At 52.2% G+C, this 26,481-nt stretch overlaps 1 protein-coding gene across 2 annotated transcripts in view; it reads right to left on the bottom strand.

Annotated features, from left to right (window-relative positions):
- Positions 1–26,481, bottom strand: part of GRID1 (glutamate ionotropic receptor delta type subunit 1) — a 678,670-nt gene that overhangs the window by 463,217 nt on the left and 188,972 nt on the right. For both annotated transcript variants that reach the window (XM_027129687.1, XM_027129688.1), the window contains exon 4: positions 10,929–11,134. In XM_027129687.1, coding sequence (XP_026985488.1) covers positions 10,929–11,134 — 206 coding nt within the window. The remainder of the gene's footprint in view (positions 1–10,928; positions 11,135–26,481) is intronic.

Below are 26,481 nucleotides of genomic sequence, written 5' to 3'. Positions count from 1 at the left end.
CAAAATGGATTAAAGACCTAAATGTAAGGCCAGACACTAACAAACTCTCAGAGGAAAACATAGGCAGAACACTCTATGACATAAATCACAGCAAGATCCTTTTTGACCCACCTCCTCGAGAAAGGGAAATAAAAACAAAAATAAGTAAATTGGACCTAATGAAATTTAAAAGTTTTTGCATATCAAAGGAAACCATAAACAAGATGAAAATACAACCCTCAGAATGGGAGAAAATATTTGCAAACAAAGCAACTGACAGAATTAATCTCCAAAATAAATAAGCAGCTCATGCAGCTCAATATCAAAAAGGCAAACAACCCAATCCAAAAATGGGCAGAAGACCTAAATAGACATTTCTCCAAAGAAGACATACAGACTGCCAACAAACACATGAAAGAATGCTCAACATCACTAATCATTAGAGGAATGCAAATCAAAACTACAATGAGGGGACTTCCCTGGTGGCGAAGTGGTTAAGAATCCGCCTGCCAATGCAGGGGTCATGGGTTCAAACCCTGGTCCAGGAAGATCCCACATGCCATGGGGCAACTAAGCCCATGTACCACAACTACTGAGTCTGCGCTCTAGAGCCCACAAGCCACAACTATTGAGCCCGCGAGCCACAACTATTGAGCCCACGTGCCACAACTACTGAAGCCCGTGCACATAGAGCCCGCGCTCCGCAATAAGAGAAGCCACCGCAAGGAGAAGTCCATGCACCACAGCGAAGAGTAGCCCCCACTCACCACAACTAGAGAAAGCCTGCACGCAGCAACGAAGACCCAATGCAGCCAAAAATAAATAAATAAATTTATTAAAAAAAACAAAAACAAAAACTACAATGAGGTATCACCTCACACTGGTCAGAATGGCCATCATAAAAAGTCTACAAACAATAAATGCTGGAGAGGGTGTGGAGAAAAGGAAACCCTCCTGCACTGTTGGTGGGAATGTAAATTGATACAGCCACTACAGAGAACAGTATGGAGCTTCCTTAAGAAACTACAAATAGAACTACCAAACGACCCAGCAATCCCACTACTGGGCATATACCCTGAGAAAACCATAATTCAAAAAGAGACATGTACCACAATGTTCATTAAAGCACTATTTACAATAGCCAGGACATGGAAGCAACCTAAGTGTCCATTGACAGATGAATGGGTAAAGAAGATGTGGCACATATATACAATGGAATATTACTCAGCCATAAAAAGAAACGAAATTGAGTTATTTGTAGTGAGGTAGATGGACCTAGACTCTGTCATATAGAGTGAAGTAAGTCAGAAAGAGAAAAACAAATACCGTATGCTAACACGTATATATGGAATCTAAAAAAAAAAAAAAGGTTCTGAAGAACGTAGGGGCAGGACATGAATAAAGATGCAGACGTAGACAATGGACTTGAGGACACAGGGAGGGGGAAGGGTAAGCTGGGATGAAGTGAGAGAGTGGCATGGACATATATACACTACCGAATGTAAAATAGCTAGCTAGTGGGAAGCAGCCGCACAGCACAGGGAGATCAGCTGGGTGCTTTGTGACCACCTCGAGGGGTGGGATAGGGAGGGTTGGAGGGAGCTACAAGAGGGAGGGGATATGGGGATATATGTATACATATAGCTAATTCACTTTGTTATACAGCAGAAATTAACACACCACTGTAAAGCAATTATACTCCAATAAAGGTGTCAAAAAAAAACAAAGTTCAAGAAAGGAGGCATATGGCCCCTGTCACCCATAGACCTTCCTCCCAGGAAGCCCATCTGGGAATGGTAAACAGATTACAAAGTGGCCCCATCCACTTTGGCCCCATCCAAACTCACCATCCTTTACTGTTTCCACTCCCTTTGCCATGTAGCCTTGCAGTTCCCCCTAGAGGAATTTCCCCAGCGTCTCCTCCGCCTGGCCCTTAAATCCAGGCTCGTGGCTTGCTTTGGCCAAGAGATCATGGCAGAAGCCATGATGCACCAGGTCTGAACCTAGGCCTTGAGCAGCCCTGAGCACTTACATTTGCTCTCTTGAAACTCTGCTGGTGCCCAGTGAATAGGTGTGGGCTAGCAACTGGTGATGAGAGACCCGAGGCCTGGTCACCAGTCCTCAACTCACAGCCAGCCCACCACCATCCTAACCGGCCAGCCCCAGCTGAACGGCCAGTTGACCACAGACGAATGAGCAAGCCCAGACAAGAGCAGTCGCATCTGACCCAGGTCTGCTGACCAGGAGACTCATTAGTATGAGTATTATTGTTTCACGACACTGAGCTTGGGGATGGTTTGTGGCGCTGCACCAGCTAACTGAGGCAGAGGCCTTCTATTCTCCAAGCCGACTGGCAGCTTGGACGCAAAAGGCAGACTACCAAGGCCAAGTTCCTGCTGGTACCAAGCAAGGGCCCCATTTGATAGCGTGCAGAGGATGGTACCAGATACGGGCTGCACGGCACAGACAGCGTCTGTGAGATGAATCCGCGCCAAACGGGATCACGTCGCCTCAACTCTGCCTCCCTTTAACACCCCAGCCTTCCCGTGGCTTCCCGCAGAGCCGAGGAAATTCTGCTCCTTTCCCACTGGGCTCCCCACCCAGCCCTTCAATCAACAAAGGGCTGACTCACCACTTCAGGGGAAGCCTCCCCAAGCTGAACACCCTTAGGGATCCAGAAGCAGAAAGGGTAATTGAGTCATTCCACTGCTGCAGGCTGTTTCCCTTTGTAAATGCCTATGTCCCATGCCTGCCGCCTCCCCAGCCCCAGGGGCTACCTGCTAATAAGCCACAGAGACCCCTGCAGGGAGGAACTGACACTCTGCTGGCTATTTAACGGTCCACAGAGGAAGAAAAGAACACCAGGTATCTCCAGGCCCATGCGTCAGGTTCAAGATCCCTCTCTTCACCCCCAGAAAGGAGCAGACAGGCCTCCCAGACAGCTGAGTAAGGCTTCCCTGAGCACCGGGAATGGTGTGGCAGATTCCAAATGCAACCTGAAATAGAAACAGCACTCAAACAGCGAACGAACTCCAGAAGGTCCAGCCACATTCAAGCATTTCCCTCGAGGAAAGGTTGGATGCTCCTTTGAAATTTAAAAACCAAACATTTCATTCTTTCAAAACAATCTCTTATTCAGGTGCCCCTGCTTGGCCTGAACCTTAAGAATGTGTTTACTCTGTGCCCACTGCGTAACTGAGTGTGCAGAGAATATCTGCCTGGGGCAGGAGTCAGGGCTCCTGGGAGTCTGCCTTGCATCCATCCCTTTGAAAACCAACATCCACAGGCTCCAGAAAGGCCATTAACAAAGATGAATATGTCCCAGTCCCAGCTCCTGGCCTCACATGCTCCTAGGTTCCATGGGGAGAGAGACAAACACGCTCACAGCACAGTGGGGGCTGGCTGTGGGCCCTGCGGTGAGGGTGACCATGGAGGTATGCCCAGGGTGCTGCAGTGCCCTGCAAGCCCTCAATGGCTTTCCCAGGGTGTGTTGCAGCAAAAATAGAAATGAAGTTTTCCCTCTCCTGAGAACAAGGAAAACAAAGAGAACAGTGAACAGGCTAAAGAAGAAACATAATCTAGCCTGAAAGAGTTAATCACTCCTAGTTGTTTTTTTTTTTTAACTGTTACTAATCTGTAACTAGAGTTGTACTTCACAAAGCTAACCTATTACTCTTTAACACTATGTGAATTACATCCTGCACTCCCTTGTAGCAAATCACCCCTTGTAGCATTTGCATTTCAGAAAAAAAGGTCGAGACAAACAGACCCAATTACTGGGCCGCCTGATGCCAGCTGTGACTGTTTTGAAATAATGCAGGAAGACGAAGAATGCAAGACCTTCACTACTTTGATGTTTATCATATACCCCAGACTGTGAGCCCCACATATAAAATCTTCTCTGATTCCCGAAGGAGTAGGGGGGCACAGTTCTTGAGGCGCTAGCCTGCTGTGTGTTCCCTTCTGCCTGGCAGAAAAATAAAGCCATCTCTCTCTTCCTCCAAAATCTCTGTCTCCGTATTTCTGTTTGGCATCAGTGCACAGAGAAGCCGAGATTTCGGCAACAGGTGCACAGGGTTCAGAAGGATAAGAGGGGTATGGGAACAGAGAAGCGAGGAGACAGTGACCTGGACACAGGCCCTGGGGGGACAGCTGTCTGCTCCCTTCCCCATCTCAGCCAGGCCCCAAATTCCAGCTGCCTTGAGCATCGCAGATCTCCAAACCTGCCAGAACAAACTCTACTGAATATCTCTTCCTCCTGAGCTCATTTCTAAGAATTTCTAAAGGGAAAAAAAAGAATTTCTCAGACTCGTTGTACTTTTGCTAAACTACTAAGGCTTTAAAATCCGTAAACAGTAGGATATAATTAAATGCAAATGCAGGGCCACATTTAAAACTTAATCTTCTATAATTAATTAGTAATTTTAAACATTCTGACAAATGATACTTAAATGGCACAGAATTATCCTAGCTCTGAGTGATAAAGTCATCTGCTGAAGATTTACCATGTTGGAGTGAGAAATATTTGCATGTATCATGTGGGACAACAGAACATTGCAATCACTTAATTACCTTTGCTATGAATGTATTTAAAAGCACAGTCTTTATATTCAAATTGTAGGAGCAAACTCACTCACTGCAGCAAACTCTGAGAAGCAACTGATTCGGAGCCAGGCAGTTAACCCTGGCTGTGCTTCTAATAAAGATTAAATTGGCCTCCAGCCACACCCCTTGCCTGGGAAGCCAGTCCAGGTTGGGGTGGGGAGGGATGCTTGGAAGGGGCCCTGTCCACCTTTGTCCCTTCACATTCACCTACTCCCCCCAGTCTGGGTGAACGATGACCCCCACTCCCAGAGCAATGGGGAGCTATCCTCCGAACAGGCTCCCCTGCTGTTCTTTCTCTCATCCTTCTCGGTACAGAAGAGATCCCTGGTATCATTCTAACCGCAGAGGCAAAAGCCATCAGCTGCAACTATCACTTGGTGCTGCTATTTCTTTCCCAACATTGCAATGCCTTCTCCAGACTGCTCTGCCATCAGCAGTGCCTTTCAGGGTGTGTGTGTGTGTGTGTGTGTGTGCGTGCACACGTATGTGTGTGTATCAGTGCCTCTTAGGCTGTGCTAGTCTGAGGGTCTGCTTGTACCAGAGTATGTGGCTGGTTGGTGGTCTCACTGTATCAGCCTGTATCCGTGTGTGCGTCCGTGTGTGTGTGTGTGTGTGTGTGTGTCCAGTCTCCCACACCTGCCTGCATTGCTGCTTATTGCCAGCCCTCTCCCAACCCACTCACCTCCCTGCACACTGCTCTCCCCCGTGGTACCTCGTGCCACCCGCAGGAAGAGCTCACCCCATTCGGTAACCGAGGAAGCAACACCAGGCCAAAGGCAGGGTTCTGAAGCAAACTTAAGCCTTCCAAGGAGCAGAAGTTTTAAGACCAAAGCCCTTGCTGATGGGCTGGCCACGGACCTGATGACCAACCAAAACAAGGCAACTGAGGAATATACAAGAAAACGTAGCTTTCTATTGGAAGAAATATAAGATATCCACTCATCATTCCCTCAACAGCCACTGCGGGCCAAGACTTGTGCTGCTCTTGGAAGATAAAACAGTGGACACCACGCAGTCCCTGCCCTTGAGGGGGTCACACTCCCGTGGGAGGGACAGGCTGCACAGGGCTGGACAGCGCTCGGACTGCAGGGCGGGGGCAGGGCACGGTGTCTGCCTCATGAACCGTCAGCAAGCAGTGGCCATTCTTCTCCATAAATGCTTAAAATAGCTTAATTTTTCTACTTCTTCCAGTAAAACAAAACAGACTGGGAGGGAGAGGAGAGAAAGAAAGAAAGAGGATACAAAAGGAAAGAGAGAAGCCCAAGTACAGCTAGAGACAGAAGCACAGAAATAACGAATGAGAGCTGAAAGGACAAAGTCCTGGAGTCCCCCCTCTCTGCACACCTCCAGAGGAGGCTCTGGTGGATGAGAGCCCTGAGGCGCCCCCTCTCGGCCACCACGGCGAGTGCCCGACAGGACCACGGCCGTGGTGTAGCCACAATGTTCGACACCATGGCAGGTCCCCAGGAGAAGGCACCACCACTGTGTTCCCAGCCAGTACTTGATACGGTTCCTGGTCCAGAGTAGACACCCAATCTGTACTGGCTGCATGGATGACTGGGTGGGTGGATGGATGGATAGACTGAAGGACTGATGCATGAACACACAAATGGATGGATGGACAGACGGATGGACACACAGACACATGGACAGCTGATGAACGGATGGATAGACTCTCCTTCAGGAAGATGAGATGAAGCCCGGGGCCAAAATGGACTGTGAACTGGAGAGCTCCCCATCAAACCTGACTTGGAGAAGAAATAACAGTGAGATGTACACACCCCTCAACAGCTGGGGCTGTGGTTTTGGAGGCCACTATAGACTATTAACCTCGAAGACCCTGAAAAAAACAAACCAAGGACAAACCGGTCCCGAAGTTTGGATTCCCCACCCCCGGAATAGGGAACCCCTTCCTGCTGCCATCCCACTCCCCACCCTGCACACCCACTGCAGCAACCTCACCACACACATCCCCGAAGATCCTAGGGCTCTCCAGAGCCGTGTCTCCAGCCTCACCTTGACCATGAGGTTAATCAAAGTTCATCCCTATAGACCCAGACCCAGTGTCACCTACTCCAGGGAGGGTCCCTGACCCCATTGGCCACCCCATCTCTCCCGGACCAGAGGACATGGCTCCATCCTCGGTGCTCTCACAGGACCTGGTCCACACCTCTGCTTTATAGGTGAAGGGGTCTGTCTTCCCCACCAAGCTGGGAGCCCCAAGAGAGCAGAGGCAGTAGCCTTAGTGCCCGGCATAGAACTTAGCACAGCACTCGGGCTCATTAAATGCTGGACAAATGAAAGAAGGAACTCCTGAACAGAGGGGAGGTGGTTCCATCAGCCAGCAAGACCCCTGGCCTCAGCCCCTCTCAGCAGCTGTCACCTTGATCAGTTTAGGACTTCCACAGTCCTGGAGTGAGTGAGGAGAGGACACTGACATTTCCACCTCCCCTGGCTGGTTTGGGCTGACAGGCTACATGAGTATAGCATCATAGATGGCTGTCCCCATCCACTAAATCCCCCCTTGGCAGACAATGGTCCAGAGAAGAACCAAGGCCCAGCTCAGGATAGGATGCATCCAACTCAGTCCCAATTAGGGGTGACTGGAAGGTGCCTCACTCCGAGAGTCCCAGTGCCGAGCCCATGCAAGGCTTCCCTCCATGGCCTGTGCCCTCACAGCCCCCCAAGGGCAGCACCCTGGGGGGCTCCAAGTCTGGAACCAGGAGACGGGAGTTCTGTCACCCCTGAGCCCAGTCTCCCCAAGGGGAGCCTTTTAAAGGTAATGCATTGATGCGGTGATAATATCGACACTGTGATAAAAAGAGGTCTCGGAGGAGGCAATGTGGATTCAAGACTGAGTGAAAAAAGCTGAGGGGAGCTTGAGGCAGGGCCCGTTGTATGAGCCCACAGGGCCCCCCAAGCAGATCCCAGTGCCTCAGCGTGCAGCACACCCCTCTTCTCACCCACCGTCTAGGCTAGACTCCCCAAGCCCACAACCCCTGGCAAGGGCAGCCCCTTGCAAAGTGGGATCACAGAGAGGCCAGCGGTGCATGGGCCCCCAGGCCGAGCCCCACACACACCCCCAGTGACTGAGTGGACCTCCCAGCACAGCATAGGAACAGCCTGGCAGGTCCCAGACAGCCATGTCCATGTCATGTAGAATTTGTCATTAACGACAGCGAAAGCACCGGCCTTCCCAACAGACTCACATGCAGCAAAATGTAAACAATTCAAGCAGAACTATCTTCCTCCCTCACTCCCATCAGCCAGGCTGTTTGAGTGGGAAAGGGGAGGAGGTACAGCTAGGAGTACCACATAACCCAGTCCTACTGGAACTTGTCCATACCAGGCCTGATCGGACACAATATCTACATGTCATCAGTAGCGGTGGGGCTCTGAGGCCATTCACTTCCCCACACCAATGTTTTGTGTTTCATAAAATTCAGGACATGTCCTGGCAGTGGGTCACCCTTGTGGACATCCTCTGTCCTTGTCACAACAAAGAAGAGGTTGGGTTACTCTTCTCAAAAAGCCCAAGCAATGCCTGCGTGCAGTGAACAAAGGTTTTGTTCTGGGATTGGCATCACCAAGTCTCTCCTGGAGGACCTGCTGGGCTGGCCAGCCATACAGGACACATTCACCTCCAAAATCCAGGCTCCTTCCCCTACCACGCTTAGCAGATGCAGTAAAATTCTTTGAGCATGAACACCCTAAAAACCTTTGCCAGATGCTGGACAGAGGCAACTGAATTATACCTTCCCCCATGAAATCAGCATGGCCCTGTTTTACCCAGTACAGTAACTCCTATGCTTGTCTTTTCCATACAGGCAGACCTCAGAGATATCGTCAGTTTGGTTCCAGACCACCGCAATAAAGCGAATAGTGCAATAAAGCAACTCACGTGAATGTTTTGGTTTCCCAGTACATATAAAAGTTATGTTTACGCTATACTGAAGCCTATTAAGTGTGCAACAGATTATGTCTAAAAAAACAAAGTACATATCCTAATTAAAAAATACTTTATTGCTAAAAACTACTAAGCATCATCTGACAACAGAGGGTTGCCACAAACCTTCAACTGGCGAAAGACACCATAATAAGGCGAGATGGGCCTGTAACATGGCACAGAGGGGCTCTGGAGTGGGTCATTCTGGACTTGAGTCCTGTTCAAACCCCGGGTGGCTGCTTGCATGACCTTAAGCAAGGCATTTAAGTTCTTCAGCTCCGGTTGCTTCATTTTCAAAGTGTTAGGATTAGAGAAGGCACACAGAGGGCCAGGCCCATGGCGGGCACCCAGGAAGTGATGGTACCCTCCCTCCTCCTGATAGCAGGCACGTGGGGCCAGAAACCAAGACTCCAAGCAAGCTGGAGCTGGAAGCAATGAAGCCCAGGTGCTGTCCTCCTCTACAATCTCTGGCCACCCCTCCCAGGGTCTTGTCATTCTTGCCTGACATTAAGAGCAGCCACTCCAGGGGACTTCCCTGGCGGTCCAGTGGTTAGGACTCCGCGATTCCACCGCCAGGGGCCCGGGTTTGATCCCTTGTCGGGGAACTAAGAGGTTGCACCGCGAGGTGCAGCCAAAAACAAGAGGAGCCGCTCCAGGGGCAACCCCAGCTCCGCAGCACCCAGCAAAGCAAAAGCTTTGCGAACCCGGTCTGGGAGATCAGGAAGGCAACCGGCCAAGGCCAAGCCAAGTGTATCCAACACTGCAGGAATTTGCATAATTAACCACTTGGAAAGAATACCTTTAGGCCAGTCTTGGTTATGTGTTAAATCCTTGCAGGGCCTAGAAACAGGGCAAGAGCTGAATTCATCTGGAAGGGAAATGACGAATGTGAACAGTGAACAAGCACGGATGCTTCTGGAGAAGCTATCTGTCCGTCACCGCCTCCATCCCTACTTTCAGATGCAGACACTGAGGTTACAGAGGTGAGGCAAATGACCCAAGGTCACACACAGAGTAAGTGGGGGAGCTGGACTCGACCCCAAAGTTGCTTACGTCCAAAACCAACATTCAGCAGAGCAGTAGCCGGGAGGAAAGGAAGCAAGGAGAGGAGGCGAGGGATTGGCGAGGAGAGGGGAGGGCAGGGGCCCGGCGACACTTAGCAGACACCAGCCCCAGAGCAGACTCCACCGGCCTTTTAGCAAGGAGAAAAGCTTTCCTAGGAGCAGACACTGGCACGGACACTGCTGGGAACATTCTGAGAAAGCCTTGGACACATTAGCGCTAATCCTAGCCTGCCCATTACCGGCCTGGATGACTTCATACAGAGAAATGTGTTCCGGTGAAAATGCCGAGCATCGCCGGGACCTCACAGCCTGGCTGACCACCAGCGTGATCCAGGGGCCTGATTAGCCCAGAGCGGCAGGGCTGCTGGCCAACTGCACCAAATTAAGCGTTCCCAAATGTTAAGTTCTCCAGCAGCGGGCTTCATCTGGCTGCTGATGCATGAGGTAGCATTTCGAGTAATAATTAATTAGAGAATAAAGCAAGCAAGGGACATCAAATGGAATTAGTATAATTCTGCCTTTCATTTCATTTTACATTCAATCAGAGAGGGCCAACAAAGTGCCCGGGGCTGGAAAGAAAACCGCCAGGAGCATTCAGCCGCCCCCTGACTCCTTCCATCCACCGCTGCTGCCAGGAACACCACACCCACAGCCTGTCCCCCAAAACCTACCCAGGCCGGAGAGGGACCTGCCAACTCCAGGTTGCCACCTCTTTGCCATTAGACCACCAGGGCGCACCCATCATCCGTTCATAGAGTACTTCTAGTTTTCTGTTCCCAAATTCATCGATTCTTTGTTAAACTGGTGGGTCTGACCCCTAATGAAGTTGTTTAGAAAAAAATCATTGATTATCCCAGGCACCAAAAAACTAAGCACGTACACCACGTATCATTTGGTGACATGCAAACAACACCTGCTCCGGGTACTGACATAGCCCAAAGCAGAGCTGCCCACCTCTGCCAAGAGCTGGAAATTTATTTCATCCCTAGAGGCTTACACCTGTCAACAAAGAGAGGAAAATTAAATGGAAAAAAACAACGAACAACGGCCTCAATCTTGCTGCAAAAATCCCTGGCAGTGACTAATAACCAGGTTTCCCACTAGCCGCCCCCAGCCTCTCAGCATCTGGGCAGGCGTTGGGTCACCCGTCAGGGACCAGTCAGGAGTCAAGTTGTGCTGGGGTCTCCTCCTTCATGGTATGTGCTGTGGGCCCAGCATCCAGGGATCCCCACGTCCGTTTCAGCCATGCCCGAGCAGACAGTGCCTGCAGCCCACCTAAGCCAGCCCCAGGGAGCCCTGGGCAGCGCTCCTGGGCCCCAGGCCCCACCACCTACCTCGTTGATGAAGGAGTGTGCCCCCAGCGGGCTCAGCAGAAGGATGGCGCGGCGCAGTGTGTCCCGGTAGCGGTTCAGCTCCTCTGTCTTCATCGTGGTGAAGAGGCTGGTGAACACGTGGCTAACGTTCTTGTCCACCTTTTGTAAAGAGACATCAAGGCCCAGCCGCGAGGCCTGGTCCAGAAAGCTTTGGAGCCCACGGATATCTGAGCAGTGGAGAAGACGAGGGGGAGAGAAACATCTTTAAGCGGGAAGGGACCTTGGAGGGCATCTAACTCCAATGCTACCCCCTCCCATATGGGCCTTGAGCAAGGACTCAAGTCTGCCTCCATGGTCCAAAGAACAAAGGCTGGAAGACATGTATTTAGTCCCAATGTCCCTCAGCAGCATCCAGGCCCTGGGTAAGTTTCTCCCGCCATAGGGAGCACGTCCTGCCATCCAACAGGTCCTGTGGCCACAAGTGTCCTGCATGGTAAGCTCCTTTTCTCTCCCTATTGCTTTCACCCAATGGGAGTGAAGGTTCTGGGAGTTCTGTCCTGGTTGCTACATGTGGTGGTGGTCCCTAATCCTGGACCCCTGTTCCCTCCACCTGGCTCTGCTCCTCAGGGCTATGACTCCTTGACCCTTAGTGGTGAGCTAAGGCCACTGACTGCCCTGGTCAGAGCAGGCCCAGCCTCAGTCCCTGTAACTGAACAGCCTGCACCCTCACAGCCTCCCTGAGGCTTGGGACTCTGTCTTGTTCCAGGGACTTGATTTTCCTGGATGAGCTCTCCTCCTCCACCCTCTTTCCAGCTGGGGTGATCTCACCCCAAGTCCAACGAGAACTCTGCATCCTGACTGGTTCAGGGGTGAGCAGGTGGTCCAGGATGGTCCTAGACTGAGCACCGTCCTGACACTTTGGTGGAGCACCTGGGAGAGAGGTCTGCTCTTTCCCCTGTGGTCACCAAGGGGTCAGGATGCAAGCCCAGGGCAGGAGAGGAGCATGGAAAGCTGGAATAAATTACCAGGGAGCAGAAGCCCATAAGGAGCTTGGGGCCCAGCTACATCAAATATTAGTGCACGGGCTTCCCTGGTGGCGCAGTGGTTGAGAGTCCGCCTGCCGATGCAGGGGACATGGGTTCGTGCCCCGGTCTGGGAAGATCCCACATGCCGCGGAGCGGCCGGGCCCGTGAGCCATGGCCGCTGAGCCTGCGCGTCCGGAGCCTGTGCTCCGCAATGGAAGAGGCCACAACAGCGAGAGGCCCACGTACCGCAAAAAAATATATATATATATTAGTGCAAACCTCCTCTTGTGATGGCCGGGGCTGCTGAATATTTTTTTTTTAACCAGGGCCCAAATCTCTCAGCGGCAGCCCTGCATGAGCCATCTGGCTTCTCCTAAAGGAGAACTGCCCAAGAATGGAGCCAGCAAGCAGGCCCAAGAGTGGGGCACAGTCCCTATGATGTCATTTAAGCCCTGGGTCCACCTATGAAGCCTGTTTCTCCTGGATTCTTCAGTTTCATGGGCCAAAGAATACCCTTTCCTGCCTAAGCCAGCTTGAGCTGGATTTCTGTCACTTGCAGCCCAGAGTCTCAATGCATAGGCCACTTTTTCAAGTCTGGGATGTTTCCTTCATCTGGTCCATATCTGTGTTCCAGCTCCCAAAGGCAGGCCCCACACCTGAGCCACCCCCTCCAGAGGACACTGGGCCAGTCCATATTGCACACGTTGTACTCCCTCAGTGCCTGGGATGTCCGTGGGCTGCCCGGGCATGCCCTGGCCCATCCAGTCACCCAAAATCAAATTCAAAGGATACAGTGTTAATTCAACCCGATTGTTTTTCCCAACCAGTTCCTCTTCCAAACTTTCACTTCATGCCCATTCCACAAATTTCATGAATTCTACACGTACCAGGCAGCATGCAAGCTGCTACAGTGGTTCCTTCACTGCCCATCTTGCTGGGAGGTTGGCTCACCAGTAAGTCTAGTCCCAGCTGGATACGACAAGAGCAGCCATGGAAAAGCAAGCACGGAGCCAGGGAGGCCAGAGCACCATGGCAGTCATAACTGGGGTGCTGGGGGGAATGTGCACAGAGTCCCTCTATTCCCACGATGGGGGGAAGCCCTGAAATAGGGTCTGAGTACCTGTTGTAGACTCAGACACTTAGAACTCAGTACAGTTCCATCCACTTTGTGCCTCAGTGTTTTCATCTGTAAACTGGGGATGAAAGTTCCTGACTACCATTTTCATAGGACTGTGAGGAACCACAGTTCTTGAAGGTACCACCTGCTTGCATCTCAGGGGCCTGCAGCTGGGAGGCACAGAGAGCCTACATCCTAATGGTCCATCCGAGGGCACAGCAGTGCCCAAATGAGGACCCCTGGGCCCCTTCCAGAGACTGCAAATGTGAGACTGCTATTCAAGTCCATGTGTTCAAGTCCAGCCATGATCTATCGGCAGCCTGGCCCCTGGAGCACAAACATGCCCCCGGAGCTGCCTGTCTGACAAAGCACAGAGGTCTCAGTGTTGCTCTGCCCACTGATCCAGACTGGAAAAGGTGCCAGGAAGCAGGACGGGCCCGCTGCACCAAGCCCCAGGGCTCCCCCAAAGGTGACCAATGGAAGACCACACAGTGCCTTGCACCTGCCCTGGCACCAGGGGCTCCCAACACACAGGCCCCAGGTTGTCAACACCCCTTGGATCCCCAGAGAGGCCATGCAGTCCCCATCAGCCTGCTTGGGCCCCTAGAGATCTGTAGCCTTTAAAGCCTCTTGAAAGAAAAATTTGAAGAGGTTCTTCAGAGCTTCTTCACCTATCAGAGGGAATGGCAGGCAAATGGGCGGAGATGGCTCAAGGAGAAGAAGTATAGCAGGGGGACGGCACCCCCACCTAGGAAAACTCAGGGCTGGTGTCAACACCGGCCCCTCCCTCTCCTGACCACAGCATAACTCACGCCTGCCGAGGGCAAGCTGGAGAACATCTCAGCACCGAGCAGACACCCATGCCTAAACCAGCAGCGCGCTCCCGTGCCGGGCACGCAACATCTTGCACCCAGATGGCCCATGATGGTTTCCCCTCAACCTGGGCTGCCACTAGCCACCTGTAGCTATTCAAATTTAAACTTAATTTCATTAAAATTAAATAAAATCACACGCTTAGTTCCTCAGTCACACTAGCCACATTTTAAATACTCAGTGGTCGCAATCTGGCTGGTGGCAACCATACTGAACAGCACAAATATAGATCATATATGATGGATCATCACAGAAAGTGCCAGTACAGGGTCTGCCTGAGAAACTGTCTTTTAACCTGTGCAGTGTAAATGATGGTCCCAAATATGGGAGATGAGCTGCATTCAGGCCTCCCTATTACCATGCCTCTTGCCCTGTCACTTTGAAGACCATTCTAGCTCCTACGACAGGTTCAACCACGCGACCTGCTTTGACCCATGAGACCGTTGTGACTTGGTATAAGCCGAGATTTGAGGAAGTGTGCATTTCTGTTTCCACTCCTGGACCCTGCCACCACCATGAGAACAGCCCTGGACTAGCCTCCAGAAGGATGCAGACGCGTGGAGACGAATCAGACGGACCAGGCAGCCACCGCCGGCTACGTGTCAGCTGAATTCAGATACACCAGTGAGCCCAGAGCAGAAGTTCCTGGTTGATCGATAGACTCACAGACACACAAATGACTGTTGTTCTAAGCCACTAATTTTGGGGATGGTTTGTTTCTCAGCAATCACTAACTGATAAACCAAGTTCATCAGATGCATTGTATCTAATACGCCTTAGGAAACGTTCACTGAAAGAGCAAGGCCTGTATCTTAAAAAGTCACCCACACACACAGCTTCCCCACGTGGGGCCGAGTGTGAGCCAGTCCTGGGGTGAGGACACTGGTAGCTTCTGCAGCGCTATCCCTTCGCCTGGACACCCATGTCCTCACTGCCCGTGGCCTTGGCTCTGACCCAGATCTGAGCACAGCTGATGGGACAGGGATAAAGGCAGCGCTCTGAGACCCACCATCTACCAGTTCCCACTCCACTTCTGGCGCCTTTCAAGGCCATTACAAGTATTTAAAGTGGCAGAGACTGGCACGTCTGCAGAGCCATACTTTACGTGAGCACACGTGCAAAGAGAGCTCCAGGGTGGCTCTGTGTGTGTACGCATGGGTCCACCAGTCTGGTAGGGGTCCAGGAACCTCACGCATCACACCAGCATGGCCGGTCCTCACAGGCTGGGGAGGAAGTTCCCTTCAGTCTCTTCTTTGAGGTCCCCCTACCTAAATCCATGTCAAGCCATAGGACCGTTTCACTTCTTCAGGGAACAGGAGGTGCCACGGCGGGTGGCAACTGTCTCGGGACCCACAAGGACGCACGAGGACATGCACACACAGAGAACACAAGCCCTCAGAGCTCCTGCACACGCTCAGCTGCTGCGTTTCTGCCTTCTGTTCAGGCAGCCCCTGATGGAACTGAGCCATCAGAGAGAGTTTAAGCTCCCTGTCAGTGGCTGGCTCCCCACACCTGGAACAAGTGACGCAGGCTGAAAGCAGTGCTCCTGAGGGACCATGGCCCCGGCTACAGCCACCTGCTCCCACTTGGCTGAAAAGGTCAGCCCTCAGCCTCTGAAGGTCTTATTCAGTTGCACTTGAGGAGAGCTGGGGGGCAGAAAAACAGTCAAGAGCACGAGCTAACTTTGCCGCCCTCCTGCTGCTCACCAGGAATGGGGCCAAGGAAGTCCACGTCTCCAACGAAAATCCTTTCCTCCCTCAAGAGTCTGAGTTTGTAACACCACCCTACCTTCATCCCCCAAGAAAGCCAGCTGTCCACGGCTGCTCCCCAGAAAGGGAGAATTCTCCAAGAAGTTACACTAAAGACAGAGATGGGGCTCTCGGGGTAGCAGTGTGGGCATCCCAGGAGCCCTTTGGCCCTCTGAAGAGTTCTGGACCTTGGCCCAGGCCCTTCCACTGGGAGCTCTCTGTGCAGACTGGCCAGCCCAGTCCACCTTTGCTGGTGCAGCTCCCCCAATCAGACCCACCTCCGCTAGAGAGGGAGACGAGGGGGCCACAGTGGGTGTCTCGTCAGCCGCAGCCCAGAAAGGGCAGGAGAAGGCAAACAGCCCACAACTCTCCAAGGTGGCAGCGGGGAGCGTGCGGGGGACACGAACCATGAACAAGGGCATCGGCCACCCACACGGATGACAGGGAGAGGCTCCCAGGAGAGACACCCTGCTCCCCAGAGAAAGGAAGCTGTTCAGCGAACAGGGCAAGTGCATTCCTGCGAGGAATCTGATGTGACGACACCCCAGGACGGGCCTCAGCTGCCTTGGCCCACCCTCTGGGCTCTCAAAGGACCTGCTCATCAGAAGTCTTTGCAATACCAGAGTCGTCCTGTTGACATTCATTCATCCCTCCTTCCCTCCAATATTCACTGAGAGCTTTCTCTGTGTTGGTCCCTCTCCTAGGAGGCTGGGGAACAAGAATGAATGAGCCCACGGTGTTCCCACTAGCACGGGACTTACATTTCAGGGGCTGAAGAAGAGACTGGAAACAAATAAACAATAGATAATTTCCAACCGTGGTGTGAGCGCTGAAGAAAGTAGAGACTGGGTTGCAGGAAACTGCAGAGGGTCGGGGTGGGAGAGGCCCCTGTGAAGAGCATCGGTGAAAAGGAGTCAGCCCTGGAAACCACCCGGGGAAGACCACTCCTGACCGAAGAAACAGCACGTGGAAAGTTCCAGAATGAGGCATCTGGGATACTGAATGAAGAAGGGCCTTGCTCACCCCACAACGGGGACCAGGAATAGGGAGGACCGGAACTGTGGGGCTGCCAGGGAAGGAAGCTGGGGCCCCACCACCAGCAGCGGAGGAGGTGAGCACATGCATCCCCAGCGCCCGAGCCCTGGGCCTCCTCTGCCCCATCCCTCCTCCCCTCCACAGACCAGCTTCCGAATGCTGGGCCCAGGCACCCTCTGGCACTTCCCGGCACTCACCTCTCTGCCCACTGCCACGCACACCACGCTGCTCTGAAGCTCTTGCCAAAGCCATGAACAAACGGAGACCCTCCTCTCTCTTCATTTTCCATGGGTTCTCCGGAGCACCCAGCCTGTGACCACTCATCCCTGAAGTCCTTTCTCCCCTCCCTGGGCTTCCACACGCACACATGCGCTCCTGCCTCTTTCCTGATCCCTCCCTGCATGCACTCCTGCCCACATCCCCACATTCCTGGGCTTCCCTCTGGCATCACCCATCAGCCAGGCTTGGAGAACATCAACAGCAGACACTCAGGCTGGCCAAGGGCTCTCTACTTCTCCTAAACATCCCGTCATGAGCCCATCTCCATGATCCCTTCCCGGGTTCAGGCACCATCATCTCCTCCTTGGGATTTCTGCCACAGTCTCCGACGAGGTCGCCCTGACCCCGGGGTCCTCCCAGCCAATGCCTTCCTCCGCCAGGATATTTTCAGAGTTCATATCTGCTCATGATATAGCCCTCCTCTAAAACCTTCCACGAATAACACATTTCTTTTAAAGTTGCCAAGAAATTAATATTCGCAAAAGAATCCATCAATCACAAACAAACAATAAGCCTTCCAGAGACTTTATTATTGTATATAAATAAACTCCATACATCTTAGCCTGATACATAAGAGACTCTCTGGTTTTAACAGCTTTTTTTATTTTTGCTTTTGTATCACCATCACCTTCTTCCACCACAACCACCAGAAACCATGCACCCAAACCCCAGTAAAAAAAGCTCTTTGCCTTTCCCTGGACAGCCCCCCCTACACAGACACCCCACCCCCACCCCACCCCCAGCCCCACACACCATCTACGCACTCTTACTCTCAGCCTAGATGCTCCCAATTTGAAATTTACGGAGCCCCTACCTTTCCATCAGACTCAACTGAAATCATACCTCCCCCGAGGCCATCTCAGATCCTCAAGTCAGAATTCATGCCTCCCTGAAGTTTCATAGCTCAAGGACCTGGGAAGCAGAAACTAGGTCTTTCTCATTTCTTTGTCCAAGCCCAAGGCTCAGTGACTAGCACAGAGTCAAAGACAGCCAAAGTCAGCGGAATCAAACTGGATCAAAGCAAGAACCAGCCTGAAGCCCAGGGTGACTTCAACAACCACACAATTGTCCTGTATCTGATGAAGGCACAGTCCTACTAAGCAACAAAGCTGTAACTATCCCACTACTCCTTCTGAAAAAAGAATCATATAGTCATGGGTATTTAACATACTTTCTAAAAAGTAACTGAAATGAAAGAACACATTTCAAATTGCTTCCCGTACTGTCTTCAATTTCCAAGAAATGTCCAAGCACTGAGAGCACCTGTAAAGAATATTTTACCGTCTATAATATATATATGTATGAAGGCTGCCACCTCACACCCAGGAAGTTCAAAGTTGGAAGTGTTTGGGGATTATTGGCAAATTTTCCAAAAGCTGAGACGCAACTTTCATTCTACTGACTTTTTTTTTTTTAACTCCTTTCTTACCTGGCCCCCAAATACATGGTTCGAATTTCTTCCCAGCTAGAGTTGACCCAAATTCGAGTTCATTTCCAAGACCTCTGCCCAGGGTCCTCTCCTCCTTAATTGCTCACTCCCCTCCACAGCGCCAACTTCAAAGACCACCATCCTTGTCATTCATGGAACAGCTACGGAACTGGGGTGTGTTGGAGGCTGGGTCTGCAGGGGAGGAAGCAGCCACCATTTCCAAGAAAAGAGATCACAGAGACCTACCTGCTGCCCATCCAAAGTGATACCCCTTCCCTCTGCTCAGAATCCATTTGGTGCCTCACCTCCTCGAACTCAGCTGCCCAGCTGTGCATTCCCTCCCTCCCATCTCCCTCCCTCTTCCTCAAATATTTCCTGAGCACTGCTCCGGGAACAGCAGAATTTGAAAACTTCACAGCCCAGCCCTCAAGGAGCTCTCAGTCCTGCACGTAAGACTTAGCCCAAAGCAAAGAGTGGCTTCGCCCTGCCACTCGCTGAGCGCCTCCCATGTGCCAGCATGTGTTCCATTTGCAGACTACATTTCTTGGATGCATTATCAATCCACGTTGGTGTGATAAAGGGCATCTCTATGGGAGTGAGGTGGTCACAAAGCAGGCCCATGGGAGTTCAGCAAAGACAGGAGCAGAAATGCACAGATGTGGAGCCAGCCGGCTCTCAGTGAAGCAGGATGCAGGCCTCTCCCTGTCATGAGATGACAAGGCTCCCCAGAGCAAATGCCCCCCCCCAGGGCCCAGGCAGGGGCTGGCTTCAGGTGAACAGGTAGACCCTCAGGGGCTGTCCCACCTTCTTTGGCGGCGCAGTGCCACTGTTCTATGTTTCGTGGCAAGATTCTCATCTGAGAAGGAGGCCTCCCTCTCCTGGTCACCATCTCAGCTGCCCAGCTGGCCCTGGGAGTCCTCCAGAGTGACCTCCCATCCCCAACTCCCCCCGCCCCCCAAAAACCCTGCTCTCTGTAGTAATCATGTCTTTTATCAATACTTTTGGCATTCTGATGGCATCTGGAGCTCTGCTGACCCTGGAGGACTGCCCCTCAGAGGGATAATCAATTCCCAGAGATAGTAACCAACTCGCCCCAGAGCACCCCATTCACATGCAAACCAACCAGTCCAGGGCCTGCACCCTCAACCACCTCCTCTACGGGACTCGCACACGTTGAGCCACTATCCACTCGCCCCAATCACCCCAGGACCAGGTAGCAGACAACTCGGGACACCCCTGTGCCCCACAGCCTGCCAAAATTATTCAAACCAGCCACTCCTAAGCCTGCTTACCCCACCTCACCCATTCTTTCCTGCAGAAATCACTTGAAGGGCTCTTGCCCATAGTTTCCTTTCTCCCTCTGCCTCCTGATCAACCCTGGTGCTTCCCCCAGTGGCCACCCAAGGCATGGTGTGCCCCCTCCACCTGGGAATTGTCGCAAACTATCTTTTCAATGGAAGTTGTCTCCTGATCTACTGGCCTTGTCATACCTAAGTAGTAATAGAACATCCTCTGCATGGTGACCTGGGATGCAGCTCAGGGAGGGGCACACAGAAATAGCCCCATTGGCCACACTGCCCGCCCCCTCCCCCGAGGGGTCACAGAATAAGCACAGGCATGGGTTCGAGTTCCACCCTTCACTAGCCCAGTGACCTTGGGCAGTCATTTCTCCGAGCCCATTTCTTCTGCAAACAGAGCTAATTCCACCTTCCTCCTAGGTGCCCTATGATCCTTCACTGAGTGGCACACGTTACTGCCAGCACAGCACAAAATAGATGTTCAGTGGCTGTCAGCTCCCTTCCAACCTTCTCATCAGCACTGGAAATGCCCCCAAAAAAAGGCTCCCAAATGAACAAATCATCTCTCTTGTCCTAGAGGCTCATCAAGAAGGGAGGTGTGGGCTTCCCTGGTGGCGCAGTGGTTCGGAGTCCGCATGCTGATGCAGGGGACATGGGTTCGTGCCCCGGTCCGGGAAGATCCCACATGCTGCGGAGCGGCTGGGCCCGTGAGCCATGGCCGCTGAGCCTGCGCATCCGGAGCCTGTGCTCCGCAACAGGAGAGGCCACAACAGTGAGAGGCCCGCGTACCGCAAAAAACAAAGAAGGGAGGTGCCATCCTGATAATCGGATGACACGACAGAAGACTAAAAAGGTCGGCTCTCCCTTCTGTGATAATGTAAGTTCCAAAGTTGTAAAGTGGCGGAAGGGGAAGGTCTGTCATTGAAAACTCTCTGAGAAAGAGACCAAATTTCTGCCCATAATAGGGGCCAATAATATCCAGGAGCCTTCTGTTCAAACAGATCTCAGAACAAGCCACGAAACTATACATGAGCAGATTCTGTAAAAGAGAAAGGGTCGTCTGGGTAATTGCTTGTGAGCACATTTACATGGTGCGTGCACACACATATGTCATTTCAGACACAAGAGTCCATGCGTGAGCCCTACTCACACCCACTGCCTGGAGCCCTGGCAAAGGAGGGCATAGCGTGATCATAACATGCTCACTTCTCCCCAGATTCTGTTCCTTTCCATTTAGAAAGCAAACCCAAGGGAAAAACATTTTAAATAATCAGGCTGGCATATCAAGATTAAAAACAATTTAAAATAAACGTCTACCCTGGCACTTTGGAAAAAACATATCATGCTGCATTAAGTGCTTTGAATTAAGTAAATTACACCAAGTAACTAATTTACATAATGCTCAAAATTTGCATTTTACACATGTTATGATGAAAATAGGTTTATAAAAGAATTCTTCACCAACTTCTGTTCCGAGCTGGGTTCCAGTATTTGGATAAAATTCTGCAGTGCTGATCTGCTACTGTCTTTCGTGTTTCAAATCTCTGGCTCCTTCAATATTTTTTTTTAATCTGGCAGGTCCCTTATTCCCACTGCAATAAATAGTCCCTTTGATTTGCAATCCCCTTCCATCAACTGAGAGAGATCATATTTTTAAAGAAACCATAATACACTAATGATTCTTAGAATTTTCACAAATAAAGTTTGATGTTCCTGTCACCTTTCACTTACGAGGTATTTGGTATTGATTTTAGCAATTCTTCCTCCACGATTTGTAGTATTGGCTTAAAGTCCTGCAGCTTTGGTTGCCATCTTTTCAGGATGAGGCATCAGAATGGCATTTCTCAACAGGCTTGCACCAAAAGGCCCCTCAGAAAAGAAGCAAGACCCCACTGGACATACTCGACATGCCCAGAGGAGGCTGAGCATGAGGTCCTTAAGGAGACTGACCACCAGCCCCAGGAGGCCACCCTGCGCCTTTCGGTCCTTGGTGCCCAGCAAGCGGGCCCAGAGCCAGAACTCCCTCTCCTGGAGCTGCTGGATCCTTAGATGCTTCCTTTATTCTCTCCCTCTCCACAGCCTGTGAGGAAGGGACAACCTACCCATTCCACAGATGAGAAAAATGAAGCCAGAGAAGTTGAGTCCCTCCATCAACACCACACAGCCAGCAAGAGGAACCACCCACAATCATGCGTTGAGAAATTTCTGGATGTTTTTCTGGACGTCTTTCTAATTTAAGTAAGATCCTGAAGCAAATCTAGAAAAGTAATTTCCAAGTGTTTACCCAAAACAGCCATGTTTGAGTTTCCAAGGGGCTCCAGAGACGTTGACTTTGCTTTTTGATAATGCCACAGACAAACGCCCTCCCTCCATGGCATGGCGGGAACGATGCCGTGTGGTGAGGAAGATGGAATCATTCTCACTGCACTTGTTTATTAAGGCCTGGCGTGGTGCCGGCACCATGCTCAGCATTCTGCACATACTGTCTTATTTAGTCCCCATGACACCCTGATGTCGGGCCCAAAGTCATCCAGCCCTTCAGAGGCAGGACTAGGGTTCAAATCCAGAGCTCTGATGCCGGAGTCAGAGCTCTTTACTCACATTCGCCAATCAGCCAAAGGTACCTGGGAAGGGATGGGAAGGAGGCAGGTCAGAGCTCCCCACCGCGTGCACATGCTGAGCCAGGGGCCTGTCACACACACTTCATCTGAGCCCCACGCACCCCTAGGGAATGGCCAGATCATGCCTATTTCACAGATCAGCCCCCGGCTCACAACAGAGCTGATTCAACCCCAGAGCCATATACTGTCAGAGGCTCTGGTCTGTGTCCCATCAAGGCATGGGACTTGCTGATGGTGGCCAGGGTTTCCCCCAGACCCCTGCCCAGGCCTACAGAGCGGTCATCTCAAGCGCACAGGGCTCCAGAGAGACCACGCAGCATGCTGGTCGAATGCTGGAGTCTAGCTTTTAGGAATGGCAAGAAGATGGAAATGTGACGCATGCTATTACCAGCTGTTAATTTGCAATCAGTTTTAATAACTGACATTACACAGTGAAATGCAGCATCTTCATTAATTCCGTAAATTATCGCTGTAGGGAAAAGCCCGCGCTCCCGGAAACGGCAGCTCGACTGGGCTGACTTGGAAGCAACCCTGGGCCAGGTTCCACATCTTCAGACCTGCCCCAGGGATGCCGCCTGCTGATCCCAATCCTTGCTGCCGCAGGAGCAGCGGCAGCCTCCCACCTCCCAGTGCCAAGGGTATGGGACTGGCCCCCGACTCAGGCTTGCTGCAAGCGTCTGGTGCCCACTGTGCCATAACCACTGTGGAGGCTCGAGAGACGGATCAGACAAGGAGCTCAATGGAAACAGACACGCGAGCAATGCTTGAAGATGTGCTAGGACCCACGAGAAGTACCTGGGAAGCAGTCTGTTTCCCCAGGCAGTGTCAAGTGAGGAAAGATCTCCAGGAAGCCTTCAGAGAGCTCAGCCCAGGAGCTGGAGCCTGTGGGTCCAAGTGGCCTTTTCTAAGTGGACAGGAGAGGGAAGTGTACTCCAGACCAAGAGAACATCAGGATCAAGGGCCTCGTGGAACCCAGCAGCCCACCTGGGGGACTTGCTGATGGCTCTATTTGGCCATCAGGGACACAGGGCTTGATGTGCCCCTGAGGAGGATGGCCACAGTGGCATTCTTGGGACTGACCAGAAAGCAGCAGAAGGAAGAGCATCATAGTGGTCTTTGGGTCAGCTGAGACCAGGGCTGTGGCCACAACCCCACCGAGGGACCAAGGGGCAGCAAATTCAGTTGCTCTGGAGGCAGCCTGGAGCCCCAGTGTGCGCCTGAGTGTCCCCCACAGCTGCAGCCAGGAGGCCTGAGCAGCTGCTGCCCAAATCCTGTGGGGGCCTTTCCAAAGCAGGGCTCTGGCTCCCAGGTAGGAGAGAGTCGAAGAACCTCAGTTGCCACCTCTGTAAAATGGGCAGGGTGATGCCTCCTAGGCGGTAGGACAATTGTAGGGAGCAAGCGGGATGACGGATACCAGCACCTGGGCCACAGTCCAAGTGTGGGGGCGGGGCTTGGAACGATGGGCCTGCCTCACCAGTGACACCATCATCTCCATGCCACCTCCAGCGCCGCCCCGCCCCTTCTGCTCCTCTGCAGCCCTGGCACAGGAAACCTCTGTCTTCACAGCTCTCTGCTGACCTCATGACAAATGTTCTTCTACTTATGCATTTAATTTACATAATTACTCTCTGATATTTACTCGGATTTAATTTGTTTCCTCTGGAACTTGCCTTTGAAGAGGCAGTGCCAACCAGAGACAGGAGTAAAGCGCAGCAAGGGGCTCACAGACGCCACCGCCCCTCTCCGGGGGCCTCCAAATGCCGCCTCTGCAGAAGGACCGGGCTCTGCCCGCAGACAGGCACCATGCACAGAGCCTCACACCTCCCGGTGTCAGATGGGGGCCAGGCTGGGGAGGATCACTGCCCGTGAAGACCTCACAGTGGAGAGAGAGGTGTGTAAACGCCAGTCCCAGGAACGACTCTCTATGCCGGCCCCAGAGGGAAGTGTGGGCAGTGCCAGGTGGAAGGACGGCAGGAGTCCTTTGCTCAGGAGTGATGGGGAAGTGGTGGAGCTGGGCGTCACTGAGCTGGAGTCCAGAGGCAGTGGATGGACTGATGGCACTGCCAGGACCCTCTTTGCTGCAGCAGAGTGGGGCTCCCAGGGGTGTTGTGTAAATGAGGCTGGAGTCCAGGTCTGGGCAGAACACAGAGGGCAGCATGGACACACCGTGGGGTGGAAGAAAGGGTTTGATTTTGAAAAATCCGTTTGGCAGTTCTGTAAGAAGGGGCATGACCTGGAGGGCAAAGGGCCATAGGCCATCAAAATCTCAAGGCCATGGCCCAAGCACAAGCACTGAGGTGGAGAGGAGGGCCTTTGGCTCAGAGAAAGAAGGTGAGGGAGGAATTAAACATGAGGGACGCCGGGTTATGCTTGCCAGGCTAGTGGATGGGGAACCAGGAAGAGAAATATAGGAGGCGGATGGGGGACGGGGGCTCAGTCCTGAGTGGCCTCAGCCACTCAGCCCCAGGCCTACGCTGGGAGCACAGGAGCGCCTCTCCTCCTTCACCTCTGCTCTGGGATGCTGATGGGGATGGGTCCATCCAGGCTCTGCTGTGCTGCGAGTCTCATTCAGCCCCAGTTCTGAGCCTCTTTCCTCCTAGTTCCTGGGCTGCTGTTCCAGGTCGCTGGGCTGGAGCCTCCCCCAGATTTTGTCCTTTACAACTCATTGATTTTTGTGCACACACACATACTCACTCGCATACACTTACATGTTCACACACACTCGTGCTCACACACTCACATCCATGCCCACATTCTCACACTCATACATTCATACTCACACCTTCACACAGACTCACTGACATACACTCACCTGCACCCTCGCCCTCACGTTCACCCCCACTCACGCTCACTCACACAGTAGCGTGCTGGAACCAGCCTGTACCATCTCATGAGAGGCCGTGGTTACATTTTCAGGAATTTTGCAAGCCAGTTATCAAACACAGCCACTATAAATTAAATCATATAAACGTATAATTAAACAAATTACATTACAAACAAAATTGACAAGTACACAAAGCCCATCACTTCCTAATTATTTTGCTACATTTTACTCTTATCTGTGTCCATGGAGCTGTTAATGTCTGTTGTATCTGAAACACCACTTCATGGCGCATCATCCCTTCCCAACTCCACATTCAGTGATATCATGACGCTCAAAATCAGTCACCATAGGAGTACTTACACCCCAGAAACCAGCAAAACTATAAAGCAGGGCTTTCTGTTTCCCTAGAGAGCCAGGTGTTGAACACTTACTAGCACACCAGGGCTTACAATGCTGCACACATTCACACCCCCCCACTCTCACACACGCACAGCTGCGCCCATGCTTAGCCACGCACACTCACACCCGCACTAACACACTCACACAGTGCCACTCAAGTCACGTACACACTCACACTGACACACACAATGCTCTCTCACTCTCTTACACACACGCCAGCGTTCCATTTCAGAAACCACAGCCATGCCCAGGAAGGAGACCAGAACCGTACCCTCTGCTCCCCCTGGCCTCCCCCCACCCTCCCCTGGGCCTGGGAGCTGACTCCCCCGGAAGGCGTCTGTGCTGCAGCCTCCCCACACCGCCTGGAGGGCACCTCACGTTGGTAATAAAAGCAAGACGACGGCAGAGATCAGTCATAATGGGGTCGGTTGTCCACAGAGACGAGGAGCTCTGCAAGTCTGGGTGAGTTGCCTGGACGCCCTGGCCCAGGCAGCCCAGCCATTCTGGGAGCAAACACAGATGGCCAAGGGCTTCTGTGGCCCCGTGCAGCCCTGTTAAACCCCCAAATTAAGCCCGCACCTATATTAATTAAGAGCCAGGATCTGCAGGCCTAATAGAACTGCCGGCCCACCTGTCATAAGCCAGTTAACTCCCGTCAGAACCTCTTGGGCCAGATTACAAATGGATTCAGGGTGGGGGGCCAGGAGAGGCAGGGTACTATCCTGAAATATAAGTCAAACTTTCCTTCCAAAATACCATCCTCAGGGGCTTCCCTGGTGGCGCAGTGGTTGAGAGTCCACCTGCCGATCCCACATGCCGCGGAGCGGCTGGGCCCGTGAGCCATGGCCACTGAGCCTGCGCGTCCGGAGCCTGTGCTCCGCAACGGGAGAGGCCACAACAGTGAGAGGCCCGCCTACCGCCAAAAA

This window comes from Aethalodelphis obliquidens, unplaced genomic scaffold, assembly GCF_003676395.1.
Source record: "Aethalodelphis obliquidens isolate GAN/ISIS:26980383/991018 unplaced genomic scaffold, ASM367639v1 scaffold37, whole genome shotgun sequence".
In the NCBI taxonomy this organism is placed as follows: domain Eukaryota; kingdom Metazoa; phylum Chordata; class Mammalia; order Artiodactyla; family Delphinidae; genus Aethalodelphis; species Aethalodelphis obliquidens.
Note: the sequence above shows the minus strand (reverse complement) of the source record. Positions and strands in the feature narration are given on the sequence as shown.